Here is an 18,879-nt window from a genome sequence, read left to right as displayed (position 1 = left end):
TACCAGGCGGCAGGTGCTACTTTGAAACATACCAGCCTCGTATTGAATTTTATAAAGCCATTGCTGATGTCACAATAGGGGCGCATATTTCACAACTGTCTCAAAATGACTGAGCGAAATTACAAATGTCTGTCTCAGAAGTGTGTGATCATCTCTACAGTAGTGGGCAAAAATTCTAGCAGTAACACAAATGTTTTGTTTTGCAAACTATGCTGTTTCAGCGTTTTTGGATTTTTTTTTCACATTTCTATGGTATACTGAAAAACAATTTCCAACATTTTACAAGTTTCAAAGGCTTTTATTGGCAAATGCAGAAAATTTATGTAAATAGTCAATATTGACAGTGTTGACCCTTCTTCATAGCTTCTGGAGTTCGCTCTGGCATGCTGAATATCAGCTTCTAGGCCAAATCCTGACTGACGGTGACACACTCTGTTCGTTTTAGTGCTTGAAGTTGATCACAAATTGTGGGCTTCTGCTTGTCCACCCATTTTTTGAGAAATGACCACAGGTTCTCAATGAGATTAAGATCTGGGGAGTTTCCTGGCTTTCAATGTTATGATCTCCGAGCCACTTTGTTATCCCTTTTTCCTTCATCATACTAGATGATACACAGATCATCACCAAATTACACCTGGATTGTTTTCTTTCATACCGTTCATTATTCATGGTAGCGTTTTCAGGCAGAATTGTCAGTGGGCCGACTCACTTGGATGAGAAGTAACCCCATACATGGATCGTCTCAAGAGGCTTCACTGTTGGTACAGTGACACAGGACTCACGGTAGCGTTCACCTTTTTCTTCTTCGGACAATAGATTTTCCCGGATGTCCCAAACAGTCTGAAGGAGGTTTCGACCAAGAAAATCTTTTCCTCAGTCATCTGCTGTCCAATCCTTGTTCATCCTGCAGAATTTCAGTCTGTCCTTGATGCTTGTCTTAGAGAGAAGTTGCTTTTCTGCTGCCCTTCTTGACACAAGGCCATTGTCCAAAAGTATTTGTCTCACTCACACCCACCTCCACTGGCAACACGATTCTGTAGCTAACTCCTCAGGAGGAGACGGTCCTGTCGCTTGCTGGACACTTTTAGATGACCATTTTGTGCCAGGGAGAAAATGAGTTTTTGTGATAAAGTTGACTTTTTATGCTAATAAAGCTCTTTGCAATGAATTAATATGCCACCACAAAATTGAAGCCGCAAATTTTGCAAAACACAACATTTGTATCACTGCCAAAACTTCAAGTCAGCTTCAACACATTAAACCTCACAAACTCAAGGCAGCCTGCCCTAAACTCAATACGCAGGCTTGTGGCCTCCACTGATTCAAATACTGGTTTTAAAGTCATAAAAATCAAAAGTAAGCCGAGAAAAGTCACTAAAAAAAAATTTGGGGCCAACAAAATCAAACAGTTCCTTGAATACTTAAACATTTACAGTATCTGGAAGAATCAAAAGGATTACAAACAGAAACCAGAGTTAGTATCTTATGCCAAGAGCAGGGGATGAAAGCATGAAATCCAAAATGGTAAAACAAAAAGCCCTGTCCATAAGACAGGAGAAACCTCAGTGCTGATGCTGCTATTTCATCTGCAGTTTCTTCCTAAATACCCACGATTGGCAGTCACTCCTCTGCAGCATCAGGTGGGCCTGCCCTCCTAAGCTCCACATATAGCATACAAGCAACTAATATTGAAAGAATAGACACAACAAAGCTAACCTCACACACATATGCAGAATCAGTAAAATATTTATCAATGTTGTAGTTCTTCTACAGAATGATACCAAAAACAGAGGGTATGGGGCTCAACAAACACAACCCAGACCTGCTCTTCAGCTCCACCACCTCAGGCAGCCTGGCCCCAAACTCAACAGGCAGGCTTATGGCCTCCACTGACACAAATATTGGGCAAAGGCTTCTAAAGTAAAAAAAAAACAAAACAAAGTTTAAGTGAGAAAAGTCATTAGGAATGCCTAATAAAATCAAGCAAAACTCACTGAATATTTTAACATTCACAGTATTTGGGAGAATCAAGAGGATAAAAAAAATGATTATAAAATAATCAAAAAAGAGATGAGACCAGCCAGATTGAGATCTGAGTGCAGCTCTGCAATGGGTGACACCTCAGCACCACATTGAACAGTGTGAGGTTTTTTTTTTTTCAGTGGCTGGAGTGCCAATCCTGCCACCAAACCCCCAGATTCACAGAAAAGAAAATTTGCGAAAAATGCAGATGTAAAAACAAAATCCACAAAAAACAAACACAAAGCAGAGTCAATGTCTTATGCCAAGAGAAAGAAGCGAAACCATGAAATCCAAAAAGTAAAATTAAAAGCACAATTCACAAGGCTGCTATACTATCTGCAGTTTCTTCTTAAATACTCCCAAGGGGCGGTCACCCTACTGCAGCATCAGTTGGGCCTGCGCCCCTAAGCTCTACATAAAGCATACAAGGAACACACCTAAAAAAAAAAACACAGCAATGCCAACCTCATTTACAAATATTTATAACTGTTACAGAATGATACCAAAACTGAAGGTATACGGCTCACAAAAAACACAACCCAAAGCTACTCTTTAGCTCCAACATAGTAGACCTCACTCACCTCAGGCAGCCTGGCCCAAAACTCAACAGGCAGGCTTCAAGTCTGCTTATGCCAGGGAATGGGGCAAAGGTTTTAAAAACAGTAAAAGATCAAAGTGTCCAAAAAAGGGAAGAGGAAATATGTTCAAAAAAATCTAACCCAAGACAAAAAAAGTTTTTCATTTTTAAATAATTTGGATTAAACATGGGTGTCAATAGGCAGGTAAGCAATGATATGTGAAATAAAAAAAAAAAAAATCGTGTTATTTTGAAAAAAATTGCCAGCTGCTGTTGGTGCAATGTCATGCAAGTTTTGCAATCTGGTTGTCTAGTGACAGGTAGAGAGGAAGGGGTTAAACATGTGGATAGTATGTAATCAACTCAAAAAGAACTCAAAGGAACACGCATGCTGGGGGGTACATTATATTACCTCTATAGCTGTCACAAGGGGGTGTGGTCTTCTCCAGAGAAGGGTCCATGGTGGGTGACCTGGCTTTCTGAAATGGTATTTGTTATTCTTTAGAATGTGTAGTGCGGACTTGAAATACTCAGGTGTCATTGTGAGTTTTGCCTCACTTTAAACACCAGCCTGAAAAGGTTGTGACAGTGCTTTAAAAGGCTATCTCAAATAAGTTGTGACCACCTCCAGAAAAGTAGAGGTCTTCTGCTCAGAAATGTCATTGCCATCAGAGAGGAGTTTATGTGCTGTCTTCACCACAGCCATTTTTAAAAGGGTGTGCTCTTTCAAAGCAATTTTAATGGGCAGCGGCTTTTTTTTATTTGGAGACCTTCCTTGGTGTGTGTGTGGTTATTACCACAGTATAAGCGAGGGAATGATGTCATTTAAAGTCTTTCAAGGAGACTTACCAGCTACTGAAGAACAGGAGGACCCGATTCCCTGGAGAGATCTTGCAAGAAATAAGAAAGCATAGCTCTCTGAACAAGCAAACACTGAGAGAAAAAAATAAAACAATGTCAGCTCTGCATCAACAATGGCTTAATAAGAAAGTGAGAGAGAAAGAAAGAAAGACTAACTTACTGATGGTAGAAACAAACATGATGCAAAAGCCGGCAAACATTGGGATTTGATATCCAATTCTGCAAAAAAGATAAACAAAAAGAAGGAATCAGCAAATTAACAAGGCGATCCCAAGAACTTTCTGGGGCCCGGGCAATTAGTGCTGGTCGGTATGACCAAAATTCTATATCACGGTATTTTTCAAAATTATACCGGTTTCATGGTATTCGACAGTATATTTTTCAGAATGTATTCAGACCACACACATTTCACTTTCTGCTCCTGCTTCTGTTGTAAATTTAATTTGAAATGAAAAAACGTCTCATTTTTGCCCATCAGTCTACACTCAACAACCTACATTGACAAAGTAAAACGTGTTTTCAGAAGGGTTTGCAAATTTAAAAAAAAAATCAAAAACTCATTCAGACCCTTATTCCAGTACTTTGTAGAAGCCCCCTTGGAAGAAATTCCAAATAAATCTTCTTGGGTATGCATCTGTAGGCTTTTCACATCTGGATTAAGGCAGACTCTCTCATTCTTCCTGGGACATCATTTCAACCTCCATTACATTGGATGGGAAGAGTCTCCAAACTGTCATTATCCGGCCCATCCACAGATATTCTATGGAGACAATCAAAGACTCATCTCAAAGCTATTCCTGTGTTGTCTTGAATGTCTGGTTCAGGTCAACATCATGCTGAAAGTTGAACCGTTGACCCAGTCTGAGGTGGAGTGCATGCTGAATCAGGTCTTCTTCAAGGGCCTCTCTCCATTTGGCTGCATTGATCTTTCCCTCAGTTGTGACCAGCCTCCCTGTCCCTGCCATTGAAAAGAACACCCATAACAGGTTGTTGCCACCACCATGCTTCACCCTAGAGGTGGTACTAAGGAGATGATGAGCAGTGCCTGGTCTTCAACAAGCACAGTGCTAGAAGTTGTGTCCAAAGAGTTCAATTTGTGTCTCACCAAGCTAGAAAATCTTTTTCCTCAACTCTGAGTCCTCAACATGATTTTTGGCAAACTCCAAGATGGAGTTCCTCACCCCTTCTACCATGAAGGTCTGATTGACAGAGTGCTCCTTTGAAGGTTTACCTCAGACAGATTGTTTCATAATCAGCAGAGGACTTTTGTAGCTGTCAGAATTACCTCTGCATTCTCTGTCACATTCTTGACCCTCCTTGCCCAGTTACACAGTTTGGCCAGATGGCCAACTCTACGAAAAGCCCTGGTGATTCCAAACCTCTTATATTTCTCAATTATTTTGGCCACTGTGCTCCTGACAACTCTCAGGGCTTTACAAATGGTCTCATCTCCTCACACTGATCGGTGCCTCACCAAAAATTGATCGCGGAGGTCTACAGAGAGCTCCTTGGACTTCATGGCTTGGTTTTTGTCCTGACGTACAGTGTGAACTGTGGGACCTACTAGAAACAGGGACACATCTGCCTTTCTAAATAATGTCCATCAATTCAATTTGCACCAGATGGACATCAATCAAGTTCTAGAAAATTCTCAAGGAGAAGTGAACCAAACAGGACCACCTGAGGACAATTTGGAGAGCCATAGCAAAAGGTCTGAATACTTATAGGAATGAAAATATTAAAATTATTGATTTAAATTAATTTCTGAAAAACAGGTTTTTCCAATGTGTCAACATGAATTACTGAGTGTAGAGTGATGGACCGGAAAAGGCAAATTTATCAGTTTACAATTAAATCTACAATACAATAAAGGTGCAAAGAAAGTGAAATGGTCTAAATACTTTATGATTCTAATATCTATATATATTTAAATTCCAACTTCTGCCTGTCTGTCTGCTTTTCACGAGAGAACTATTTAACGGATTTAGATTGGATTTTTTATCTATAATTTGCTTGAACATTCCGGTTGCTTTTGTGACTTCTCTCATTGCGCTAAGAATCACAGTTCACTTGCAGTAGGGAATTATTCGCGGGAATCCAAGAGAGAGGCGGGTGGGTACCACCTCACTCAAACGCCAGCCTCCGTCGAGTCTCTCTACCTCTCGCCACGTATTGCAGCACACTTTGCCTCCGCTTAGCTAGCGACATCTGTTTGTTCAGCAGACATTATCATCTAGAGATTAAGGACTAAAGTTTGAGAGAGAGATCAGAGCTAGCCATGTGCTTTTCTCCCCACACGGGGGATACTCTCCCAAGAAAATCCTGACACGAGACACGACAAGACTTTTTCCAAGAGATTTTTTCAAGTCACACCCTCCAATCAACCATATTCAACCACCCCCACGGCCCTCTCACCTCTCATTTGTGTGAATGCTTTTGACAGACACAGTTCCTGCTCTCTCAGCTCTTATAAATGTTTATGTCTTCCTCACTTTAAGTTCCCAATTAAAGAAGACTTATGTCCAAATCTTATTGAAGAATTTCATCCTGAAGGGTTATCATCAGAAGAAATGAGTACCGAAAAATGAAGTCAAACAAATTAACATGAAACTTGTCGATCATTTACATGGCAAATTGGTTAAATGCGTATCAATGATATTATATTATATATAAATTTATATACAGTAATTCCCTCCTCGATCGCGGGGGTTATGCGTTCCAGAACCCGCCGCGATAGATGAAAATCCGCGAAGTAGAAACCATATGTTTGTATGGTTATTTTTATATATTTTAAGCCCTTATAAACTCTCCCACGCTGTTAACCTTATTAGAGCCCCCTAGACATGAAATAACACCCTTTAGTCAAAAGTTTAAACTGTGCTCCATGACAAGACAGAGATGACATGGGCAGAGAATATCAGAGAGAGAGAGCGCAAGAGTAAAGCAAACAATCAATACGTGCTTTTGTGCTTTTAAGTATGCCGAAGCACCGCGATAAAGCGGCATTTTGTAGAGGAGCGTCCGTATCCTCTAGACAAACAGCCTCTGTGCAAACAGCCCCTCTGCTCACACCCCCTCCGTCAGGCAGAGAGAGTGAGAGACACAGAGACAAGCAAACAATCAAGCACCGCGCGGGAAGCATATCGTATATCATTGAGGAGTTTTATTTAATATGTAATACATGCTCTGATTGGGTAGCTTCTAAGCCATCCACCAATAGTGTCCCTTGTATGAAATCAACTGCGCAAACAAACTGAGGAAGCATGTACTTTAAATTAAAAGACCCATTGTATGCAGAAAGCCGCGAACCAGCGAAAAATCTGTGATATATATTTAGATATGCTTACATTTAAAATCATGATGGAGTGAAGCCGAAAGTCGGCGTGATATAGCAAGGGATCACTGTGTATTATTATATATATATATATATATATATATATATATATATATATATATATAAATTAGGTCGGGTCGAGTTGTTCAACCAAGCAAAATGCTTGACTAAATTGAATTGTATAAATTGAACGTTGTTTAGCTCATATTAAGGTTCTGCTTTATGTCTATAATTTTTTTAAAGCTGGCCTATTCAAATGGCAGCCACATGCGGCCAAGAAGAAACCTCAGAATGGCCCAACATGCAGAAAAAAACAAAAAAACACATTTTGCAAGCCTTCAGAAATTCATACATAAATTTCTACAATAGTACGAACCATGAACACAACACTCCCTGTAGCCTAGCAACATTCAACCCACAATGCAGTGCGCTGTGAGTTTACAAACTATGATTACTGCGACGACCTGTCAAATAAGATGCGCAGCAGCTGCTTCTCTGAGGGAATCTTCAAAATGCCGACTGACTTTTTATTTGTTGTGCTGCGATATAAACTGCGCCCTACTGCATCTTATCTGGGTCATGGGGCCACCTCCAAAACAAACAAAAAAAAAGAAAAAAGAAAAGGTAGCCTTCCTCTTTTCCCATTTGTTCCCATCTCACCCTGATCCTGCCACTTAGCTCTCTCTGGGTAGGAGCCCTGAGCCTGCACAAAGACTCCACCCCCACAGCGCATAAAGTAGAGAGACACGTCACAATGTCAACATAATGTGGGATGAGCAACCAAACCACGCCTGACCACACACAGGTGGTGATTTAAAATGAACCTGTGCTCCCTCAGTGTGCCGTAGACGTCGTATTTATGTGCGTTAATTACATTTGTTACGGGTTTGTGCACCGAGAGCACGGATAATAATAATATATGACTAAAATATTTATTTTACTTCAAAGGGGAAACTAATGTTATTGCTAATACTGCGCACTATTTTGTTGATTTTATGCAATTTGAGATGTGCCTTGGTCAGATGCGAGCAAAATGTTTATTTTTTTATTTCAAAATTGGGAAAAAAGTATTGCTATTGTCAAAGAATAGTACATTCATTTGTGGTGGTTTAAAATTTGTTGTCACCCGCTGCTTACCGGATGCTGAAAATGTCCAGCCCAGCTAAATTTCCTGATTTGAAAATCAGGCCCAACTGAATTTGCAATTGAATAGCCCGGATTTAAAGCATTCAAGTGCGAAATGTCTCCATGTTAAGCTCCTTTCTTCGTAAGCTACTCATTTATTACTTAAATAAAATCTATATGCTGATTATATAGTAAGCTGGCTGGTGTTATTTGTTGAAAGCTCCGATTTAAGTATTTTTTTATAGCCCATTGGGAATGTGCCGGTTATGGGCTTTTGTGACAATGCCATGCAGCTGGTTATAATGTGCTATTGGTGATATTAATAGACAACACTTGCTTTGGGGAGATGGAGATGTAATGTTTACAATGCTTAGATTTATAGGAAATGAAAATGTTCGTATGTATATGCATGCTGGGAAATAAAAAGCAAGATTAATCTGAAATAGAGTCTCCTGTATGAGAATGTCATCTTTGTCAATAGTCACTGTGTATGCTGTGCTGGATCCTTTCACGGCCGGGATACCATAAGGGAAGGACAGTATGGAAGGAGGCATAACCCAGCTGGGATGGGGTTGAATCAACATGCCATGCAAAGGGATAAATTAGTGGACGGTAGGGAGGAGCTGAGATATCAAAAGCAGTTCCTCCCCAGGATAATAGATGGCAGTGTTCCTCTGGTCTTGACCCAGTAAGGTTGCCCACAGGGGTTTATGGGAATTATAGTCCTGAGGGACAACCCTGTCAGGATCCTTGGGTGCCAGCAGATGGCACTGCAGAGAGAAAGACTTTTAGTTTCAGGAGGCTTCTGCCTGACTATGTCCCCAAAACGGAAGTACTCCCAGGTTCGACACAAAAGTGAGCCAACCTGCTACAACGGGGAGTCTGAGATGGGAGGCAGAAGGCAAAGCACACCTGGAGGAGAAAAAGGAGGAGGATTTATTGCAAGATTATGGAACTGGCCTGTAAAAAGGTGTTTTGTAAAAATAATAATAATAATTTTGCTCCTGGTACTGTTTAGTGTGGTGTGTCTGGGGTTTTGGGGCTCAGTGATGCCCCCTGTCTTTCATAACATATTAATAAAATTTCCAATACAACAACAACATGTGTCATATTCATCAAGTGTGTCAAAGACCCCCTGCACAGACATGAATGACCACTTTACTGATGCTTTATAAGTGTAATTAAGACCAAAAGAAGTCTTTGTTGAGGTATTGTTACGTAAATGAGTAATGGATGCATTTTTGCACTGCCTAAACTAAAGTGTGTCGAAAAGAATATTCTTAAAGTTGATGATTTGCATATATTCCATGAGAATCATAAGCATATATGAAAATAAGTATTATATCCTAATGCAGGCTAGTACAGTAAGGGTTAAACCATAAAAAGCCCTCGCCTGCATATTTTATTATTTTTCTCTTTGCAGTTACAAACCAGCAATATCTTGCTGCTAAGCTTAAAAAACTTTAGTCAAGGCCACTGTGTACTTCGAGAGGGATAAACAGGCCATTGTTTTAGAAATGCAGCTGCTTAAAATTTCAACCTTGAGAGATGCTTAGACGTCAAGTAACTTTCATTTGAACAGTACAGTGTCTCATACGTGGGTCCTCCTGCTTTCAACTTTAGCTATTTATTTGTTCACTGAATACGTTTTCGGACACCTGCACAGGGTATGAAGTGATGATGGCAGTTTCAGTCACATGATGGACATTAGGTAATGATGACAAGAGTATTTTGTATAAGTGATAAGAACTGTAATAAATGTAAGCTCGCTGAATTTGCTGATCGATTCATTTGAATTGAGTATCACGCTATGAAGCTCGATTCTGCTGCCTTCCTGAGACTCGTGTGCCGCCTTTGAGTAGCGTGTTTTTGCCACAACAAGTGTTACGGATTTTGCGTTATTAATGTTTTAGTGACATCAAAGTGTCCCTTTTGTGTAAGTGCAGCTGACTACAATCCGTCTTTCTCTGTGCTGTATAAACAGCAGTCAAGTCAGAGGCATGTAGGGTCGAAACAAAAGTGTTTATTTTCCTTTCCGAAAACAAAAAGGGAAAAAAAAAAAACAGGCCATCACAGAAGTGGCTTCTCCCCTATGCCTACTAATATATAAATTAAATCAATTAGAAATAATTTTAAACAAATGTCTCGATGCATGCTTAATCCAGGTAAGGAAATTCTAGAAAGTTGATTCTGTTCATCTGGACATAGTTTTTTTTTTTTCCCCAATACGTTTCATCACTCATTCAAGTGACTTCCTCAGTCTCAGTTGACTGCAGGTTTCTCCAACCTTATAAACAGTACCTTGGCCTAATGACCAAACTAGCACCATTGACTAACAATGGGCTGTGTGATCAAAGATATGCAAATTGTCCACTGATCAATAGTATTGAGTACCATTCACAGAGAGTTGGTGAATGACATCAATCACCGCAGAAGGTGAGAAGGTTGAACTACTGGATTTGACCCCAGAACTAAAAAGTTATGCTGCAGTAGCCACCCGAGGAGCTGTAAATCCTCTGCTTCATCATACTGCACAGCTAATTCATCATCATCTTCATTCAATATCATTCATTATTGGTGAGTACCCGTACATTTTGCTGTATTTTTATTAAATTAAATTATTACGTATTTACCCTACTTATACCAAAGAAAAAACGACAGCGCATACCAAAGCAGACGTGCTTGTATGAATTACAGTACATATAGGAAGTTTACATCTTGCTTGAAGAAGGAGCGAATGAAAGCTTGCATAATGTAATCTTTTTAGTTAGCCAATAAAAGGGGTCATTTTGCTTGACTTCTCACTACATTCATAATGGCTAACACAGTACAACACCCTAGTACTATAGTACATACTAGGCTGACCCGCCTTTTAAGGCGACCGACTTTTAAGTTGACCACTTCTTAAGGCAATTCAATATGTAGATCAATTTGATATTTTATACAAACTCATTAATTTGGTTATATTGCATTTGAGCGGTATTACTTTAATACTCGTAGTTTCTGTTATTTTTGTGATGAAATTTGAACTTTTTTTCTATATTGAGGTCGCCCTTTTGAACCCCCCTGATATTTACTACGCGGTGAGGCATTTGTACTCCATCAACATTAATTATTTCCAGAGACATCATTTTGTCTATTTTTCCAGCGCATCGCGCACAAAAACAAGGGAACGATGGGAGCACCAGAACTCTGCTCACATAGCGTCGCTTCGTACCTCAAGCTGCAAGTAGTAAGTCTGTGATAAGTGGAATACCGCTACGCTTTCCACTCACGGGATGGAAGGACAATCCCGACCGCTTTTCTATAGTAAGAAAGAAGAAGAAGATATCGCACAGTCTGGAGTAGAAAATCATCTTTTACCTGGAAAAACGAAACTACAAATCCCATCGTGCATTGCAAAATGGACGGCGGGGTGCGTGTGAAACTCCGTACCTGCGTAGCACTCATAGGACGGAAGGACAATCCTGACTGCTTTTATATAGAAGGATAAGGGTAACATCGGTATTTTACATTCTAGCACTGCGGGAGACATAGCAATACACTACTGTACAGTATACGGGTTTACCTTTACATTTTTTTTTTTAGGTAATATATTAAGCTGAGTTTGAAATGAAATTAAAGTGTTTTGGGGGCATAATTAGGGTTTAAACTATAAAAATAGGCATTTAAGGGCATTTTTTTGACCTCATCCAAAATTCACAGTTTTTTACAATTTGTGGGTCCTCTAGGAACTCATGAATTTCGGGGGTTGTCTGTACTACTACCTATTTACAAGAATTAATTAATCATAGGGAAGTGCATCCATCCATTATCCAACCCGCTATATCCTAACACAGGGTCACGGGGGTCTGCTGGAGCCAATCCCAGCCAACACAGGGCACAAAGCAGGAAACAAACCCCGGGCAGGGCACCAGCCCACCACAGATCTTAGGGAAGATCATAACTAAAACAAAACAAAAGTACAAATAACATATTACACTGGAGCTGTAGACACATTGTACTGCAGGGCTTTTGATGCCCACATTGTGTGTCATCATCGTGCTGTGATAAAATGTGACCATGCCCTATAACCTTAAACCCATTACTTTAAAGGAAAGGCTTTGAATAAAAATATTCTAGGCGAATGTTTTGATTTTAGGTTCAAGTTCACTTTTGTTTCTCATTTTTCCATCCTATGTACCGATTTCTAGCTTTGTTTTTGATTGCTCTTTAATATTCCCCTCAGATTAATCACAAGTAAATCCATCTCTGCCACTCAGTCTTAATCTGACAGGATTCCAGGCCTTCCAACACAGTATGATACCAGCGATGGTGGGTTTCACTTCGGCTGTCAAGACTATCAGCTAATTACACCTCTTCGATTTGTCATCAATACGGTGCGCCATTACAGCTCCAGCCCTGTCCTGTATTTGAGCAGAACGTAGGTGGTGTGTAGGCAGCATTTCCTCCTTCATTTTGCTACCAGATCAGAAAATCGAAGCTGTTCCGCATTTCAGAACGAGTTGCCGGTTTTGTTAACAGTTGCTCGCTGTCAGACATCGCTCACTGAAACACACAAGCCACAGCACAGTGGATTTTTGACAGAGCACTAGAAGACATTCATACAAGATTAATTAAACTGAAAATGTGAGGTGCGATTGCCACAGTCTTCTGCCATCCTGTTAGAATCTGGAAAAGGAAGTGGGAGCCTGTTGACAGAAAAGCGCACTGCCACTCGCCCGGCTTCTCTTTCAAGCTGCTGAGAAACTGCAAGTGTTTCTGTGGGCAAGAAAATGTTAAGAAATGATATTCAGGAAAACATCAAGTTGGGCAACTTATGTATTTTAAAGAATGACACACAGTCAAAATGTAAATATGTATTATAACTGTTAATGGAGATACAGTCACCTTAATTAAAGGATAAGTGCATATGTGTCCATCCAGTTGCTATTTCTCTGACATTCCAACAGACAGAGCATCACAAACATTTTAAGTAATAAAATGCATTTCATTTGTCATTCCAACAGATGGTGCATCACAAACATTACCGCTGCTATTACAAATCCCATACCAAATGATATATAACAGAGACACATTCATTGCATGGTGCACTGCAAATGTTAACATTGAAGTCTACGCTGACAACTTACATTTCAACCTGTCCTAAATGGTAGCACAGCTATTTTGATATTAATCTATTTATTTAACACTAGTTATGTGTGGTCTTTGGGACAAAATACAACCTGAAGATTCCCTAGCAGTTTTACTATACAGGCAGTCCCCGGGTTACATACAAGATAGGGACTGTAGGTTTGTTCTTAAGTTGAATTTGTATGCAAGTCGAAACAGGTACATTATTTAAAAAAATGCTATTGTTGACTGACTGTAACCAAGTGCTCTGCCAATGAATGATGGAGCTTCGCCTCTCTCTGACCTTTTTATATTTTCAATGGTGATGGTTTTTCTTTTCTTTACTGTATCACCAGCACTTGCATCAGATTTGTGTTTGAGAGACATTCTTGAAGGGTGAAGACAAAAGGTTAAGATGAGCTCTTCTGCACAGCACTGTACACGCTATCACAGCAGGAAGGCACCCGTCATCAATATGTCTGATGTACTGATAAGAGACAACTTCCTGCTATGTGCGTAACAGTACAAGCAGGCTGGCTATTGAGAATGAATGGGGCAGCAAGGGGCGATTCACTACCTGCCCACCACACAGTCACCTCCACTACAGCATGCTGCCTGCAGCGTCCGCCCACTGACAACGAGGTAGTGAATCGCTCCCACCACCGCCCCTATTCAACAGGGAGCCACCTGAGGCACACTGCATTGCTGCTCCCCGCTGCCCCGTTCACCCTCAATGGCTTCCATTAAGCCACAACCGGGTCACCACTTGCAGCATCACCAGCACACACAGCTGCCCCGTTTGTTCTCAGTTGGCGGGCAGTGAAACTCCCCATCCAGCCTCCGTCCAGGTAGGAGCAGTAGCTGCGGTGGTGTGGTGAGTGGGCAGCGAACCGCCCCATCAGGCCTCCATCCTGCACACAAGTGGTAGCTGTGGCCCCGGTGACTATGGACCTCGGGTCACCACTTGCCACCCACTGAGAATGAATGGGGTGCGCCCGAGGGACACTACACTGCATGAGCAGCAAAATCACCCCTCCAGCCTCCATCCAACCACCGCTTGCAGCGTCTCCAGACCGAAGATGACAGAACGGCAGTTACTGAGGCGGATGTGTTGCGTGTCCCAGGCAGATGCAGCAGCTACGGCCCCGTTCGTAAGTCATATGACTGATGTCCGTAACCTGGGGACTACTTGTATTTGTGAACTTGGAGAGGTGTGAGCAAACTATTAAGAATTACTCAGGGCAGAGGATGTGGACCCACCTGTGCTTGCTGCCCCACTGACTTTCATAAAAAAGTCACTGGCGATACCATATCTTAGCTGAATTTAATCTTTGTCTTGAGAAAATACCTCCAGATACAGTTTTTTTGTGAAAACTTCAAGCCTTCGCCTCCAGTGCTGAGATGTTTCACTTGCACGTTCTTGAGCTGCTGCGTTTGCTTCATGTCGACATTGTGTCTCTTCCTCTGGGTCATTAGCTCAACGTTGTTGTTGTTGTTGTGTGGTGCTGTTTGCTGCACGCAGGGGTCTTTCGTAGTGAGAAGTGAGGTGCATGTAAGCTGCAGAAAAATGTAGAAGTGCATGCATGCGCCATCTAGTGGCTGTGGTTGAGTGTGAGCAGAGCAGACTGCACCATACAAATAGCATAGGACTCAAGGTAGGAACAAACCCTGGACAGGGCACCAGAGCAAACAAACACACACAGACGCACACACCAACCATACATTGGACCCAATTTAGTATCGCCAATCTACCTAACATATCTTTGGACTATGGGAGGAAAACTGAGCACCCGGTGGAAACCTGTGGTGACATAGAACATACAAACTCTACACTTGGAGTACCCAGGACACGAACACTGGTCTCCATACTTCTGAGGCAGTGTGCTATGACTGTGCCACCATGCTGCCTATAATATATGTCTGTACATAGTATAAAATCCAATGTCTTCTGTCCGTCCATCCGCTTTTCATGAGAGAACTACTTAATGGATTTAGATTGGGATTTTTTTCTAAAATTTACTTCCGTCTGATTTTGTGACTCCTCTCATCGTGCTAAGTATCATACTTTGCATGTTGGAGCGATTTATTTGTGCGAATCCAAGACAGAGGCTACGGGCCGAGGGGAGGGGGAAGCGGACGGGACGCGCCAGCCTCCGTTCAAGTCGGTCTACCCCTCATGACGTGTTGGAGTGAACCCTGCCTCCGTTTAGCTAGCAATACCAGTTTGTTTATTGATTTTTAAAGTTTGTCCTGTTTCACTACTATGCGGGCAGAGCCGTGGTGGACAGCTAGTCTATGTAATATTGTGTAATGTATTCATGATTATTATACATTTTATATATTATTACATTTTAGAATTGTCATCTAAGATATGTAAAAGAAAGAAACAGCTTTCTTAAAGTAAGCTATGGGGATTTCCTCCCCTTTAGAGTTTTGTCAATGTGCATTTCTTGCCCTGGTCACCTGTGATGTGGACAGGGAGAAGCAACCACAGTAGGCCAGTTTATGACTTAATTACCTGTATATACTTTGTTTGTTTGAAACTACATTTACACAGTAGCAGTGCTACTTAAAATTGCCTACAATTCCCAGCAGCCCCAGCTGTTTTATGCCATTGGGAAGATTCAGAGGGCACAGTGGATGCTGGGAAGAAGAATAACAAAGAGCTGAAAAGACACCAAGGGAATCGCGAACATCTGTCTGTATGTATTTCTATGCATCCCACACACTATTAGATTACAACTACAACCAAAATGGATTACAGTTTCGATCTGGATGTTTGTGCTTGTCCTTAGGCCTACTTGTCCAGGTGATATTGCCTTGGTTGGAAACATCTTTGTCTGGTAAGCACTCGCAATCGTGCCAAAGCTTCACACTACTACTGGAAATTGGTAGGACAAAGCTTTACATTTAATTCATGCCATCAAATTGTAATGAGGCATAGATCAGGGGAAGAGGATAAAACCATTTGTAAAGATTTGACAGTTCCCAGGAGTACATTGGCCTCATTAATTGTGAAGAGGAAGAAGTCTGAAATCAGCAGGACTCCTCCTAATGTTAGCCGTACTGAATAACCAGGTAAAAATGGCATTGGTCTGGGAGGTAACCACAAACCCGATGGTCATTGTAAAAGAATTTCAGAAGGAGAGATGGGAGAAGTTGTCAGAAGCATCTTTTCAGCAACACTCCATCAATCAGGAGCTTACGCTTAAGTGCCTTTGGTGGAAAAGGCAAATGACAGCTGACCTGGATGATAAGGATAAAGATTTTCTTGTCAGATGAAATAAAATGGAATTTTTTGTGCACAACTTTATATATATTATGTCTGACAAAGACCAGGCACTGTTCATCACCCACCTAACACTATCCCTATAGTGAAGCATGGTGGTGGCAGCATGCTATGGGGTGCTTCTCAGTTATACGGACAATGAGATTGGTCAAATACGGAACGGCCCAGAGTGAATGTGACCTCTGACTAATCACATTTGATCTTTCAGCAGGACAGGTGGTCCAATGTATAAAGCCAATACAATGCTGGAGTGGCTGCAGGACAAGTCCCCAAGTGTCTTTGAATGGCCCAGCCAGACCCCAGACTTAAACCCCTTAGACCAGGGGTCCCCAGCTCCGGTCCTGGAGAGCCCCAGTGGCTGCAGGTTTTCATTCTCTTTTCTTAATAATTACCTGTTTTTGCTCCTAATGAACCTCTTTTGAATTAATTTTAATGGACTTACTCTTGAAGACTCAGACCCCTTAATTATTTCTTTTTCCTTTATTACCAACCAAACAATAATGAGCTACGAAATGAACCAAAACATGACCAGCAAACTGTGTCCATCATACCGAATTTGAAAATAAAGAAAAATGAAGGTCTCAGGAATGCTGATCTGCTCAGGTCCCCAAAATATTTTACCAGTGGTCTTAGAAAAGAGAAAATCAACAATTTCAGAAATGTTTGCTATTGCACAATGAGAGCAGCAAGAAGCCATGGAATTAAAGAACGAGTTTAATTAGCAACAAGACTCAGCGTCTAATTAAGCAACAGTTTTTTTAGTGAAATTGGTTGGAGTTTCAGGCCCTGACTTAGTTGGTCTTCTGTTGGCTCACTCACGTCACATTTCATTTCTGTTTGGGTGCCACTTAAGAAAAGAAATGAAGCAATTCAGAGGAATGATGAAGACATTCAGGGGAACAAATCTCAAAAACAAGTCAATTAAAATGAATTCAAAAGAAGTTAATCAGCAGCAAAAACAGCTCACTAATTAAGAAATGGGTTAGAATGGAAACCTGCAGCCACTGGGGCTTGGAGGACTTGGAGTTGGGAACCCCTGCCTTAGACCATTTGTGGAGAGACCGAGGATGGAAGTTTATGGATGTACTTTAAGGAGCTTGAGAAGACCTGACAGGAAGAATGTCCAAATCCAGGTTTCTCACAGCTTGTAGAGGCTTGAAGCTGTAAATTGCTGCTCAATAAGCTTCCACAAATTGCTGAATTAAAGATCTGAAAACTTATGAGAATGAGAGATACCCTTGCCCTCATCTACTCTTCACCACAATTTGATGGCAGAGGTTCTATAGAGATTTCCTTAGTCTTCATGGCTTGGTTTTCATCCTGACTTGCAATGTGAATGTGTAAGACCTTCTGTATACAGGTACACGTGTGTCTTTCTAAGCCGATCCGCCACAGCTGGACTCCGGTTAATTTGTAGACACATCTCAAGAAGAATTAAAGCAAACAGGGTGCACCAATTTGGAAGGCCTGAATACCATTCTGAGAACACGCTTTCACTTTGTCATTATGTGCTATTGAGTGTAGATTAATGGGCAAAAATGGCACATTCATCAATTTGAAATTAAATCTACAACACAATAAAGTGTGCAGAAAGCGAAGGCGTGTGAATGCTTTGCGAGTCCATTGTATAAATCAGTTCATAATCCATTTTAAAACGACCAGATTATAAAGAACACGTTATATAGGACAGCAGTTGGCAACCACTGGGCTGTGGATCACTTGGTACTGAGCTGCACAGACAAAATAAAAAACTTTTTATTTCCTTTTTTACTGACTATCAGATTCTGCAGGGTGTTTTATTTTAAAAAATGACCAGATCATCTCTGTAGAACAGTGACTCAAAATCCAGTCCTGGAGGACCCCAGTGGCTGCAGGTTTTCATTCTAACCCTTTTCTTAATCGGTGCCCTGTTTTTGCTGCGAATTAACTTCTTTTGAATTCATTTTAATTGACTTGTTTTTTTTAAGATTTGTTCCCCTGAAATTCTTCATCGTTCCTCTGAATTGCTTCATTTCTTTCCTTAAATGGCGCCCAAACAGAAATGAAATGAAACTTGAGCCAGCCAACAGGAGTAAGGACGTCAAACTCCAACCAGTTGCTTAATGAGGTGCCAATTCTTGTCGTGAATTAAACTCGTTTTTTCATTCTGTGGCTTCTTGCTACTCTCGTTGTGCAATAGCAAACATTTCTGAAATTGTTGATTTTCTCTTTTCTAACAGCCCTGATAAAATGATTTGGGGACCTGAGCAGATCCACATTCCTGAGACCTTCACCCTTCCATTGTTTTCAGATATTGTGTGGTTGTCACATTTTGCTGGTCATGTTTTGGCTAATTTTGAATTTCACTATTGTTTGGATGCTAAATTAAGGAAAAAGAAACAATTGAGGGGTCCGAGTCTTAAAGAGCAAGTCAAATAAAATTAATTCAAAAGAAGTTAATCAGCAGCACAAACAGGTCACCAATTAAGAAGAGGGTCAGAATGAAAACCTGCAGCCACGGCGGCCCACCAGGACTGGAGTTTGAGAATCCTATTCTGTTCTGTTGTACCTCAACAGCCC

At 41.0% G+C, this 18,879-nt stretch overlaps 1 protein-coding gene across 3 annotated transcripts in view; it reads right to left on the bottom strand.

Moving 5' to 3' along the window:
* slc18a2 (solute carrier family 18 member 2) overlaps window positions 1-18,879 on the bottom strand; it is a 224,028-nt gene that overhangs the window by 100,811 nt on the left and 104,338 nt on the right. For all 3 annotated transcript variants that reach the window (XM_039737103.1, XM_039737096.1, XM_039737105.1), the window contains exons 4-5: window positions 3,621-3,679; window positions 3,449-3,532 (exon numbers count right to left, since the gene is read on the bottom strand). In XM_039737103.1, coding sequence (XP_039593037.1) covers window positions 3,449-3,532; window positions 3,621-3,679 — 143 coding nt within the window. The remainder of the gene's footprint in view (window positions 1-3,448; window positions 3,533-3,620; window positions 3,680-18,879) is intronic.

This window comes from Polypterus senegalus, chromosome 1 (assembly GCF_016835505.1).
Source record: "Polypterus senegalus isolate Bchr_013 chromosome 1, ASM1683550v1, whole genome shotgun sequence".
Taxonomy (NCBI): domain Eukaryota; kingdom Metazoa; phylum Chordata; class Cladistia; order Polypteriformes; family Polypteridae; genus Polypterus; species Polypterus senegalus.
This window is presented reverse-complemented; position numbering and strand designations above follow the sequence as displayed.